Raw genomic sequence first — 13,097 nt, 5'->3', positions numbered from 1 at the left:
GTGTGAATGGTTGTCTGTCTCTATGTGTCAGCCCTGCGATAGTCTGGCGACCTGTCCAGGGTGTACCCTGCCTCTCGCCCGATGTCAGCTGGGATAGGCTCCAGCCCCCCCGCGACCCTCAAGAGGATGAAGCGGTTAGAAGATGAATGAATGAATGATAGATGCCTAATGGCCATCCAAAAAGATAAATGTTAAGATGTTGGTTGTGCCTGGATGAAGGATATTTTTATTTTATTTTTTCTTAATTTTTATTTTATTTTTTGTTTATTTTATTTTTCAGTTTTCCTCCCTGAGGAATTGCCACCTTATTGTGGTCAGGGGGTTTGTGTGCCTCAGTGACCCTAAGAGCTATACCAGCAACAGCTTAGTCTTCAGGTGGGACACCCAAGTTGGACAGGTCTTAGGGTAGAGGCCTGACAAAGTGCAATCCATTTCTTTAGGTTGGGGGTTTGACACATAGCTAACAACAACCCAATTCCATGTAGAAAACACTGTTATCAACAACAAAACAAGCGGCGAGCACATTTGAAACCACGGTGACACCCTCTATAGGGCACTCACACAGCATCCCCACATCCTGCGAGTGAGTGAGTGAGTGAGTGAGTGAGTGAGTGAGTGAGTGAGTGAGTGAGTGAGTGACCTTTATTTGTCAGCTCTACCTATGGCAAAAATGTGCTGGAGCATGATGCCCCTGTCACATTTATGACTGCCCCCTCATATGTGCCTGCCTAGAACTGGGCTTGGAGCATATGCGCATGGTTGTCTGGTGGGAGGGGCTTGGGACAGAAAGGGGGAAAGAGAAAACTTTTAAATGATGGTGTGGCAACACAGTACAAAATGTTTTTATAGTAAAATGGAGAAGTTAACATTAGTTTTTGATTGGCCTGAATTAAACTTGGGAGTGCATAAATTAACTATGGTAAACTGCTCTCCATGTAACCAGTGCCTAGATCTCCCTGCTCATCTCCCAGCAAAACTCTGCCGTATGATGCAGATGATGCAGAAAGTGTCATTAGGCAGAGTTTCACTGGCTCTTCTAGGCCCCATCGCTCAAAATCCATCAAACTGTAAAACTAGGCAGTGCTGATGGAATATAAATCATGAGTTGGTTACTGCACTACCTATTTCTAGCCTAAAATGCTTTCAGAAACATATTTTAGTGCCCTGTTTAGCTATACTAACGAGTTTGTGAACAGGAAGTGGGTGCCATACTGTTGTTTGTGCAGTGAAAATGGAGGCTGAAAAAAAAACAGAAAACTAGGAAAAACGAGGCAGTGCTAATAAAATATAAATCAAGATTCTGTTACTGCATTGCATATATCTCAGTTTAGATTTTTTCAGAAACACATTTTACCTTACCGTTTACCTGTATTATGAGATTGTTTGTTACCAGCCGGCCGCCATCATGTGAAACAGACAAAATCGCATTACCAACGGGAGTGCTTATTGGTATGCAGTGCATTCAGGTTTTTTTTACCTCTTGAGCAAAAGTGAACACCACAGTCCTTTTTCTCTGTTCTGTCTAGTCATATAGCACCAAGTTCAAAAGTACTTAAATCTTTCCACTGCAGACAGCCCGGTTTATGAAAGACCATCTTTCCAGCAGTGAAATAATTCTTAAAGTGTTTAACATGAATTTGAATAACAGTCTTATGTCAAGCCGAAGTATTTGTAAGCGTCAGCAAGAACAGTTTTGTTACAGTTTAAAGTTTTAACGACAGAATAGTCAGTGACACTTGTAGATATTGAGATTATCATGTCATATACCATGGTCTGGGTGGATGGACACATACGTGATGGTATGTGTGTGTGTCTGTGTGTGTGTGTGTGTGTGTGTGTGTGTGTGTGTGTGTGTGTGTGGGGGGAGTGTTACCTGTTATGGCACTGCATATATAATAATTAACAAGACAGGAAATGGTGGCATTATTGGAGAAAGTACTAACATACATAACTGTCTAAATGGGGAAAAAAAAGAGACGAAACTCTGCAGACATAATTTTGATAGAAATGCTCAAAATTCAGTCTCTCTGTAAATGTTAAGAAATTAAATTGACAGTGTCAGTCATCATCGTTCAGTTATGCCTACTCAGTTTTGTTAAATCTTAACTTAAATATCTTTCTGATATCAGTATTTTTCAGACTCCTTGCTGCCCATCATTATTTATTGAATACTTGCTGGCAGAAGTTGTATGTTAAGACGGAGTAATGCAGAGTCAGCAGGGGGAGAGTTAATCTACTCTGTGGAGAAAAGGGGGACACAGTCAGAGAGAGAGGAAGGGAAAGCAAAGAGTTGTGTTTCTGTCAACAAGAAAAGGAGGATAGATGTAGAAAGAAAAGAGGGAATAGAGGGAGAGAAAAGGGGGGCAGATGGGGCTGGAGTGGCAGGACAAAGGGCCGGGCTGCTGAATGACTCCAGAGAGCAAAGGGAGGGAGACTCTGGTCTGTGTGTGTGTGTGTGTGTGTGTGTGTGTGTGTGTATGTGTGTGTCACTGAGATTGTGTGTGTGCGCGCTGCAATCAGCATGATCGTCACTGTGACACCATTGAAGTCATGTTAATCAGCACGTACACCGCTTCAGGGAACATCCATGTTATATTGTGTTTCAACAGATTATGTTAAGGATTGTCCTTAAAGGGTTGTTTAAAAAAAAGTTACTCTGTATTGACTTTGAATTTATTTCCTGCACATTTAGAACATGAGAGTTTGGCAGTATTTACCTCATCAGGTGTTGGCAAAGAAAGTCAATTCTTCCTGACATGCTAAAGGATAAAAACATATTTCCTAAATGGCAAGTTCATAATGGGATTGTTGTGTTTTTGCAGAATTTACATGAGGAAAAATAAGTATTTTACTGTTACAGTTTACACAGGACTTCACACAAGGCAGCAGCTTAAAGGGATAGTGCACCCAAAAATGAAAATTCAGCCATTATCTACTCACCCATATGCCGATGGAGGCCCTGGTGAAGTTTTAGAGTCCTCACATCCGTTGCGGAGAGGGTTAGGGTTAGGGTTAAGCGGGGGCAGCGGCTAGCACACCTAATGGCTGACGGCGCCCCAGACTAACGTCCAAGAACACAAAATTGAATCCACAAAGTATCTCCATACTGCTCATCCGTAGTGTGCAGCCCCGACATAAAAAGTTGTTTCGAAAAACGTCATATGAACTCTGTTTTTAGCCTCACTGTAGCCTGTAGTTCTGACTGCTTCTCTGTGCTCCGCCTTCAAGTGTGCGCGCCTGCGCCCGACCAGTGAAAGCATGAGCTTTGCTCACCCGTGTTTACATTATGTGACACGTGCACTGCAGGGGGAGACAGCAGTAGCCACAGCAGCTAAAAGAAAATTTGCACTATGGTCTTTTAGCAAAGGACAGCCCAACATGTCTGAAGACTTTGAAATTGAGGAGGAACAGCATTTGGTGAGCCATATTTGTTTGAGCCCGAGTATACGGATGGAACTCATGGCCAGGCTCCACCGTGCACGTCAGCGGCACAACACGTCTGCAGCGCGAGTCCCGTAGCAGCTCACCCCCCTGTTAATCAATTACGGGTGCGACAACCCCCATCTGTCGCGTTGCGACACTACGCTGATGTGACGCTTACGTTTGCAGCCGGTGGAGCCCGGCCGTAACCCTCAGCCAGCTGCAGAATACCGGAGTCGAGCACTGGAAACCTGGTGGTGTAGTTGTTTCAAATGCAAAGCAATGCCAACGGGTGAGGAAAGTCTTTGCTGCTCAGACTGGGAATTGGCGATGTCTGCACTTGAGAATCTGGACATCAGTACTGACGAGACTGCTGCTCTTCAGAGACCGTGCATCACCGATCACCCTGAGCGCGCACACACGTGAACACGGAGCACAGAGAAGCAGTCAGAGCTACAGGCTACAGTGAGGCTAAAAACAGAGTTCATATGACGTTTTTCGAAACAACTTTTTATGTCGGGGCTGCAGCACACTTGGATCACTATGGATGAGCAGTATGGAGATACTCTGTGGATTCAATTTTGTGCTCTTGGACGTTAGTCTGGGACGCCGTCTGCCATTAGGTGTGCTAGCCGCTCCCCCCGCCGATCTCCACAAGGGATGTGAGGACTCTAAAACTTCACCAGGGCCTCCCTCGGCATATGGGTGAGTAGATAATGGTTGAATTTTCATTTTTGGGTGCACTATCCCTTTAAAATCAAATATAAAAATAACTCAGATCAACTGTTTCAAGAAGAGATTTAAAATATGATATTGATACTAACACATCAGAGGTATAGCAAGGACCCATTTTCCAATTCCAGTGTTAATTGTTTGTTTATCTTTTGTTATATACCAAAAATATGATTTCAAAAATGCTCTAATCTGTTTTTCTGTTAAACTTTATAATATATTTAAATTAATCATCTTGAACTCCAGGGTATGTAAATGCATTCAGTCAAATGTGATAAAAACACATTTGGCTGTTTGCTTGCAGGCTATAGTAGCAAAGAAGAGGTGTGTGTTTGGATTTTAGTTGACAAAAACTTTGACTTTTCCAAAATCGCATGATTATGTTCTTACACATATATATATTTCTTCCCCATCCTCTTCTTCCTGATCTGAAAACACTAGTTACGGAAGTGTGAGTACGCAATTCCAAAACTCTGAGTGTGAACCATACTGCACAGCACACTACTGCTCAAAAGTTTGGAATCTAATGGAATATTATGCCTATAATGAACAAATGTGTTTCTTTGGCAAAGTTATTCTTCAGACAGTAGAATTAGAAGGTTAGTTGGGGTTAGCACTGTTGAAGCATCAGATGAACATACTGTGGACTGACAAATCACAGTTAAAACCTCTTCAATCTAAAGACTGACTCTGCTGCCAAGGGCTCCCAAAAATGGACTGTCTCAATATTTAGATCCCAATTTTACCAATGTGGATCAATAATGATCAAGGGTCACTGATGCTTTTATGGACTGGAAAACAAATTCAAAACCCAAGTTCCAACAATATTCTGTCTTGTCATGCAACACTGTAAGGACATCAACTAAATGGCAGTGTTAATTTTGACAGGTATTTTAGATTTGGTCTTACTGGTTTTAGTCACATTTTAGGCAACTTTAGGCTTTATCTTTTCTATGTTTTTTTGTTCTTTTTTGTTTTTTATCTGTGAACTAATCCAGTGAGGCTAAGTCATGTATCAGAAAGTAGAATCACACACACACATGACAGGTTGTATAATTTTTTTTCTGCAATTGCAAATAAAAGAGTAAACTGGTCTGAGTTCAGACTTTACTTACAGCACAGATACACTCACAGATAATTGAGTCTCCCACCTGCCTGTCAAACAGCATCAAACCATAAACCTTCTCCCGTAGGACTGAGTGGAGTCCTGCAGCGATCAGCTGTGAAGTCCAGCAGGGGATGGCTGCTTGCTCTGATGCCATTTAGCGGCAAACAAGTGGACTGCTAACAGCCACCACTGTAACTATCAAACTCCACAAATCCATTCAACAGTTCCACCATCCACAGTCAGACACACAGCGGATTATTTACTGCTGAATTACAGCTCACAACTCGCACCAACGGCTGACACTGTTCTGGTGTGATTTTATTTTTTTGGTGGCTAGTGAAACATCCTGGTGCAGACTATTTGCCTGAGTTTACCAGACTGTTGTTTATGGCATTTGAGGATAATTACAAGCACGGCAGTTCTCTGCTTTCACAGTCCAATAGTACACCACAAACATTTTCGTCATGTCCCGTCTTGTCTCGTCAATGAAAATGAAAAATTGCGTCTTAGGTTTTATCATCAAGATCTATTTTAGCCTGTAATCATTTCATTTTCATCAGGAAAAAAGGTTGATGAAAAATTTTCATCATAGCTTTTGTCAGCGAAATTAACATGGCTCAATGGAAATTTTAATCATTTCATTCTTTTTCTTTGGGGGCCAAAACTATTTCAAAAGTAAATAATACATTTAGTGCGTGAATAACATTGTTTTTACCTCTGTTAAAATAATTATTTTTGAGGGAAAGAAAAAAATCTGTACTTATTACCTTTGAGAAAATGCGTATTCACGCCCACCTTTGAACATTTGAGTAACTGGTCTGTAATGGTGTTTGGGTGGGTGGAGTTTGTCAACAAGCATCTACATGAATGCCAGGACCCAAGGTTTCCCAGCAGAACATTGGATTGTAACAAGACAATCAGTTTTTCACTTCACCTTCCAGGGGTTTTAATGTTTTTGCTGATTGGTGTACACATGCTCCTTAGTATTAATATTAATTGCCTCACAGTTGAAGGAGCTGTTGCAATAATCACGGCTTGATGATTCTCCTCCAATTCTTGTTAACTGCTGCCCAGCATTTAATGTCCAGGCTTACTGCAGACTCACAGTAGAGGTCTGACTGAGGATTTGGCCTCGTTATGGCTAATTCATGAACAGTGGCTGTTTTTTTTTTTTTTTTTTTTTGCCAAAAGGCTGAAGCAAAACAAGGTCGCTGAGGAAAACAAAAAGACACTGGAGCAAAAATAGATCAAAACTAGAGCAGTGGTGCTGATGAGAGAGAGTGCCTCCAGACCAGGGACTGACAAGACAGCTGACCAATCCTGCACAGGGGAGGCAGCACTCTGAGCAAATCATCTCCAGTCTGCCCCACACCCTGTTTCTGGTGCCTATGGAGTGTGAGGAGAAGGGGACGGGAGGGGAGGTGGGCAGCAGCTCTGAGCTTAATAGTCTGGGTGGGAGCAGTGCAGAGCAGACAAAGACACTGCAGCAGCCTGCAGCATCTAACATCCAACTGTCCATCCTGCAGTGAGTGTTCACCAGGACCTAGTCCTTTAGAACAGGAGAGGCCTGGCTACTCGTCAGCCTGTCTGCACCCTGCTCTTCTTTGTCAGCTGAGAGTACAGTTACTGTGGAGCCATGCCTGAGTGCTGGGACGGGGTGAGTGGAAGTGATGAAAGAATGTATGTTGGACCTGTGTGTGTGTGTGTGTGTGTGTGTGTGTGTGTGTGATTTGATCATAGAGTGTATAAGTGACCTTATTTCAAACTGGTATCAACAATGACAATTTAAATGTCTTGGTTTTAAACTGCATATTGTTGCCTCTAAATGTTAAATTTGGTTTATTTCTTTGCAATATGGATCCATCTTTTTGTTGGCAGCTACAAGATGTAGCGGTGTTACAATGATTATATAGAAAATGTTGTGTCATAATATTTGGTAATGAAACAGCAGCGTCAGTGTCTAATGATGGGTCATTCTTTGACTTTGGCCCACTGACACACTTTAGCTTGCCAACACAGATGCTGTGCAATGCACTGATGCACATACCTCTGCAGATGAACATGTGTGTTTGTGTGTGTGCGGATGTGTAGAGGAAGTGTTAATCCTTCTGCAGTATCATCCATTTTGGCAACCTTGACTCAGATGATTAAAGATGTGCGTGTGTGTGTGTGTGTGTGTGTGTGTGTGTGTGTGAGGAGAGGAGGAGAGAGAAGAGTGCTTTTTGGGTCCAAGGTCAGAATGAAATCAAACAAATCCCACCAATCATGTTGCTGTGGAGCATCAGTGTGCTTTTTTGAAAGCTGGATTTCTACTCAGAGATATTGTAAATTCCTCTCTGAAGGTTATGGGGAGCTTGTGCGTTTTAAAATATCTCCTCACATTTACCAAAATGTAGTCACTGGAACAGACGGTGAACAAAGCCCCCGCTGCAGTAACTAGCTCAAATTAGAATGCTGCTTACACATAACACTGATGTTGACGCTGAAACATTAAAGAGATAATCTAGCTGGATTAACGTCTAACTGCTGGGTGCATCACTATCTGATGCCTGTGCATCATAAGTGTTGTTTGTTTCAGTACTGTGAGTCTTTGGGAATTATTTAAATCACTCCACTGTGAACAAATTTTGTGTTACAAATAGTTTATTATGGGATGCAGACTGGCAGTAGCAGGATGACAGAGCATCTTTAGTCACCTGTTCTCTCTGTGTCTGTGTTGTTTATTGTGTGATATGCAGAGGACAGTACTATCATTTGTGTAGTAGATCTCTGGATTAAATTAGAGTGTATAGACTGGAGTGTTTAAAGGCTTCAGCACATTCTACTGCCTAAATCAGGCATAATAATACCAAAACACCACTCTGCTGTGTGTTTGTGTTTGTGTGACTGTGTGCCTATATTGCGCAGCACATTGTAACACATACCTCCATTTTGAGTTTGGTTGGCTTTGATCAGTGAGTGCTGACAAAATGTGGGTCATAACAAGAGACACAAGTCAAGTGTTTGAAGTAAGTATGGACCATCAGAGATCTCTACTTTTATTTGATGCTCAATAATTAAACCTTTAAAAAAGGCTGTCCTGCAGACAACCATGGGGGGTTGTTGCTTGCATAATCCTGGTTAAACAGACCTAAAATAAGAACCATATTAGCGAGAGCAATTATTCTTTTTGCAGGAGAAAGCGAAGACATCTGTCTTCTGTGTGATCAAGTCATTACATTACCTTACCATACCTTACATCGGTACAAAAACGTAGTATTTTCCCATAATGTCTGTAGGAGATTGTTGTTTGCATAATGCTGTATTGATAAAAAATGAAAACCATAATAGCTACAACATTTATTGTTTTTGCAGCAGAAAGCTAGGACTTCTGTCTTTCATGTCATTGTGTTGTACGCTCATGATGATGATGTCATTACGCTACATTACGTGTGGTGCAAAACTGCGTGAAAACACTGTGGCACCAGAAGAGTGCATGATAAATCTATAAAAATGCCTTTTCAGTCTGCTCATGAAAATAAGCATAACTCAAAAACTAAGCAATGTACATAGGTCAAATAACTTATAGAGCATTTTTCTGTTTGGCGTCGGCTTACAGAAAAATGTCATTACTGCAGCACTCTATAGCATGACCAGTTTTGAGTGTCTCCTTCCACATCATCTTAAATATTCATACTGATTTACTGTAACAATCCCTATTTTGTTTTAACTATTCCAAAGTGTCATCAGGGTAGCAAAATTCTAATTTTGAAAAATTTCAAAATTTTTCTCCTGTCGACCTGAGTCACGGATGGAATTGACTCCAGATGAACCTTCAGCTATGAATTCTGCTCCAGTCCTACCTACAAGGAGTTTTGTTATCCTCTACATGCTCCTCAGCAGCACTATAGACATTTTTTCACAAATTCAAACCTCCTGTCTCTATTGGACATATAAATGTTTTAAACTTATTTTTTTTCCTTTTTTTTGCCATTAACATTTTACAGTATTTAAAGTCATTTACTACCACTGTTAAGGATACAGTCAGGATTCGCTGGGGTCATAGCTGACACTAACTACTGGTTTCCTGCCGTGTAGCTGAGCCAAAACACCTCTGTCATCCTGCTGTGAAAGCTTCATCATTGCACTGAGGACTGATAAGAAACAATGCTGCACAGCATGGCTGTTTATGGTAAAGAAGCATTTCACTGGTGTTCAGTAAAAAGCAGGTTTGATAATAAATTCTTACAATGCACAGGCACAATGATGCGCCCTGTCTAACAATGTCAAACACTTGAAATGTTATCAGTGAAACAGCTGATTGTGTGTGAACAGCAGGTAAGTGAAAGTGTGTTTGTGTGTTTCACAGGAACATGATGTTGAAACTCCTTATGGAATGCTGCATGTGGTGATTCGCGGGGCACCCAAAGGAAACAAGCCTGCAATCCTCACCTACCACGATGTGGGACTGAACCGTGAGTATCCATGCAAAATGTGTGTGTGTGTGTGTCTGTGTGTGTCTGTGTCTGTGTGAATGTGTGTGTGTGGCTTGACAGATGTTCCACACTCTTTGTCAAGGTGTTTCTGCGCTTAACAGAGGTGATGATTGGCTTTTGCGCTGCAACATTCCTTTCTGCCTACACACACACACACACACACATACACACACAAACTGTACAAATAATGGACGTAACTACAGGGACATCACCTATTGGTTTGTGGACATGCCATTTTGAAGCCTTGAGTTCAGCATTTCAGCCATTGCCATTTTGAAATTTTGGAGCAAGAAGTGGGCATATTTGGACAAGAGGGTGGAGCTGTGGAGGAGCTGTGAGAAGCTGAGGACCGTATCAACAGACAGCCTGTAACTCAAAACAGCCCCACCCTTAAATATGCATAACTTTAAGACTTAATAAAATGTAAACAGGTGAGCTTGATAAAAATTCACCCCTGTACAGTTGTCATGAAATTAGAAATTAGCTATAGAGACCAAACTGTTATTTGTACCAGGCTGTAAACATTTCTGCGGGATTGACTGGCTTCTAGAGCCACCCTCAAGTGGCCATTAGAGGAACTGCAGTTTTGGTACTTCAGTGTTGGCTTCATTTTATTTAGTCCTGAAGGTTGCTACTTGATTTTATGTGTATATATATTTTTATATATACATCTCAATTTATCAAGTTTTTTAATTATTTTAATGACAATACATAATATACAAAAATGCAGGTATGCCTAAACAATAGTAGTACATACAGATTAAATATAAGTGCCGAAAAATACATATGAATTATGAAGAACATCAAATTGAATTAATTATGACAGTTTGTTTTTCTGCCACAGAGAGAGAAGTTTGTAGTCAACATCAACAGCCAATGCACCCAGGTACCTTGTACGTCATACCTCGATGTGGAAAGTCCATGGCCAAATGTCGATATGTGATGAGGTTGGAGTGAGAATGTGTTGCAAATGTAAAGTATTACCAAATTTTACCAAATACCTTGATATCCATATTGTGCAGTATTGTAGGGTTGACAATTTATGTTTTCAGAAAAAAATATACAATACTGTAATGCAGCCTTTGAAAACAGGAGACAACACCTATATATATATATATATATATATATATATATATGTACTGTACACACACACACACACACACACACACACATATATATATATATATATATATGTATATGTATATATTGCCCTGCCCTAGTGGGTGATATTAGAGGGTAGGAACAAAACAACCTTTGTCATGTCAAAGTCTAAAAGCATAGTGCTGACTGACATGATGTTTGTGCCCTACATGTCAGCACTAAATAAAGGCTGATTGGTCAATAATTTAATAAAGGAAAGAGTAATAGATAAAGTTGTGTCAGAAAGAGGATGGATAGATATGTAGAGAGAGGCAGAGCAGATAAAATCAATGGGAAGGAGAAAGAATGGCTCTGGTGAGAGGCAGCAAAAATAGAAATAAAACGATCAGAGATAAGGAGGCAAATGAAAGGCTGTGTGAGAGGTAGTGATGAAATGTAGGTCAGAAAAACAGCCCCATCCTGCGGAGAGAGGTGGGGCGGGGCCAGTGGCACTGCTTTGATGGGTGGAGGTAGGAGAAGGATGGTGGGGGTATGGAGAGCATGTTAGGGGCCAGGGCTGATCTGCGGCTCTGCTGACTACTGGTTTGATTGTTGCTGGTTTTACTGCTGCTGGTTTTACTGCAGATGTCTGGCTTTTGTTGTCTGCATCACTTTTTCTGTCCTCTTTCCTTTCTGTTATTAAGCTGATGATCCAATTAATTTATTAAATTACACAAAGCAACCCAGAGGAGTGAAAAATAAAAAATACAGTAACAAACAAGAAAGAAAAGACATACTGTAGAGTTTGCTCTACTAAAGGATATGATAGAGCAGAAAAGGGATTGTATTTTGCAGCTGCAGCAGAACAGCAGGGCTATTTGTATTCACAGCTGGTCACAAAATCACTCGACTGTGGCGCACAATCACACAGGATGGAGAAGAGCAAGGAATGAAGGAAAGTACAAAAACATGGAAAGGAGAATTGGTAGGGAATTTATTGTTCCATTAAAAATGACTCTTAATCAGCAGTTGAGACGTCAGTCCTTCAGTCCCTCCATTAAAGACAGAAAAGTACAGAAACGAAATGAACAGGAGGGAGGGTTGAAAATAGAAAATTAAATGAAGAGAAAGAGATTGGAAATGTGTGACAAAGAAAAAGAGAGGCAGATAGAGTGAGGTAAGAAGTAGAAAAGAGGTCAAGGAGCAGAAACGGAGAGGGGTGATATGAAGAGACTAAACAGAGAGAGAAAAAGTAGGTCATGGAGTCAGCAGTAGTGCAGACTATGAGTGCTAACTGATAACTCAGTGGGTACTGATGAGAACATGGGAGAAAGGATGCCGCAGTAGCTTGCCTGGTAGAATGAGCATCATTAAAGCTGAGTCCATGCCACAGTGGTCCAGGTTCAAGTCCGGCCCAGACTGCATGTCAGACAAAAACCCATCCATCACTCCAAGCTGCCTCCTTTCAAGCGCTCAGGACTGCTTCCTTGTTTGCTCTCATCAACGCATTGGTTACGTGATCACAGCCTTTTTTGAAAATACATGGAATATTTAAAAATTTGGGTACATTGCTTTTCGTAGGAAAACATAAAAAAAAATTGTGAGCACAGCCTGATGTAAATAATGTAAAATTACGAAGGTTAGTGTTAGACAAGTAAAGTTATCGTGGCTAGGTTTAGGACAAGAAACATGGTGAGGATGTATCTTAAAAGGACTTCAAGTTCACACTCATCCAAACAGCCTGCAAACAAACAGCGGACTTTCACCCAGGAGACAGCAGTTTTTTTTCTGTACATTATTCGAGAAGACAACGCAAGTAACGAGCATAAATTGACACGCCATCCTTGAACATTCAAAACTGAAACAGGAGGTTACCCAAAGCATCATGGTTACATGTTTAGGGCCACTGACCAAATGTCAGTATAATGAGCTGGGAGTGAGAATGTGTTGAGTTGTCATGCAAATCGGGCCGTTTAACTAACAGCGCTCAGTCAGAGCCCGAGGAGTAAACAATGTTGCTGTGTGGTTTCACCGAGTCTGACATGCATGGGCTGAATGTAGGCCAACTGAAGAGGCAGTAGGAGGAGGGCAAGTACAGAGCTGACATCCATTATACATGTAGCTATTTCAGAATGCAATGTTACGATTTTTTTATTCAACTGCAGGAAATAGAGCTCTAAATGTTGAGAAAAATCCTCAGTGGGTTGCTCTCAAAATAAATCTGTTTTTTAAGAAAGACAAGAAAAGAGATAATGTTGCAGGTGTAAATAAAGTCTCTTGTA

General features: G+C 41.1%; 1 protein-coding gene across 2 annotated transcripts in view; it reads left to right on the top strand.

Annotated features, from left to right (window-relative positions):
- The first annotated feature begins 6,711 nt into the window (after positions 1–6,711).
- LOC126407414 (protein NDRG4) overlaps positions 6,712–13,097 on the top strand; it is a 29,295-nt gene continuing 22,909 nt past the window's right edge. For both annotated transcript variants that reach the window (XM_050072284.1, XM_050072283.1), the window contains exons 1-2: positions 6,712–6,917; positions 9,609–9,714. In XM_050072284.1, the coding sequence (XP_049928241.1) occupies positions 6,897–6,917; positions 9,609–9,714 (127 nt within the window). In that variant the 5' untranslated portion in view covers positions 6,712–6,896. The remainder of the gene's footprint in view (positions 6,918–9,608; positions 9,715–13,097) is intronic.

The sequence above is a fragment of the Epinephelus moara genome, chromosome 20 (genome assembly GCF_006386435.1).
Source record: "Epinephelus moara isolate mb chromosome 20, YSFRI_EMoa_1.0, whole genome shotgun sequence".
Lineage (NCBI taxonomy): Eukaryota > Metazoa > Chordata > Actinopteri > Perciformes > Serranidae > Epinephelus > Epinephelus moara.
Note: the sequence above shows the minus strand (reverse complement) of the source record. Positions and strands in the feature narration are given on the sequence as shown.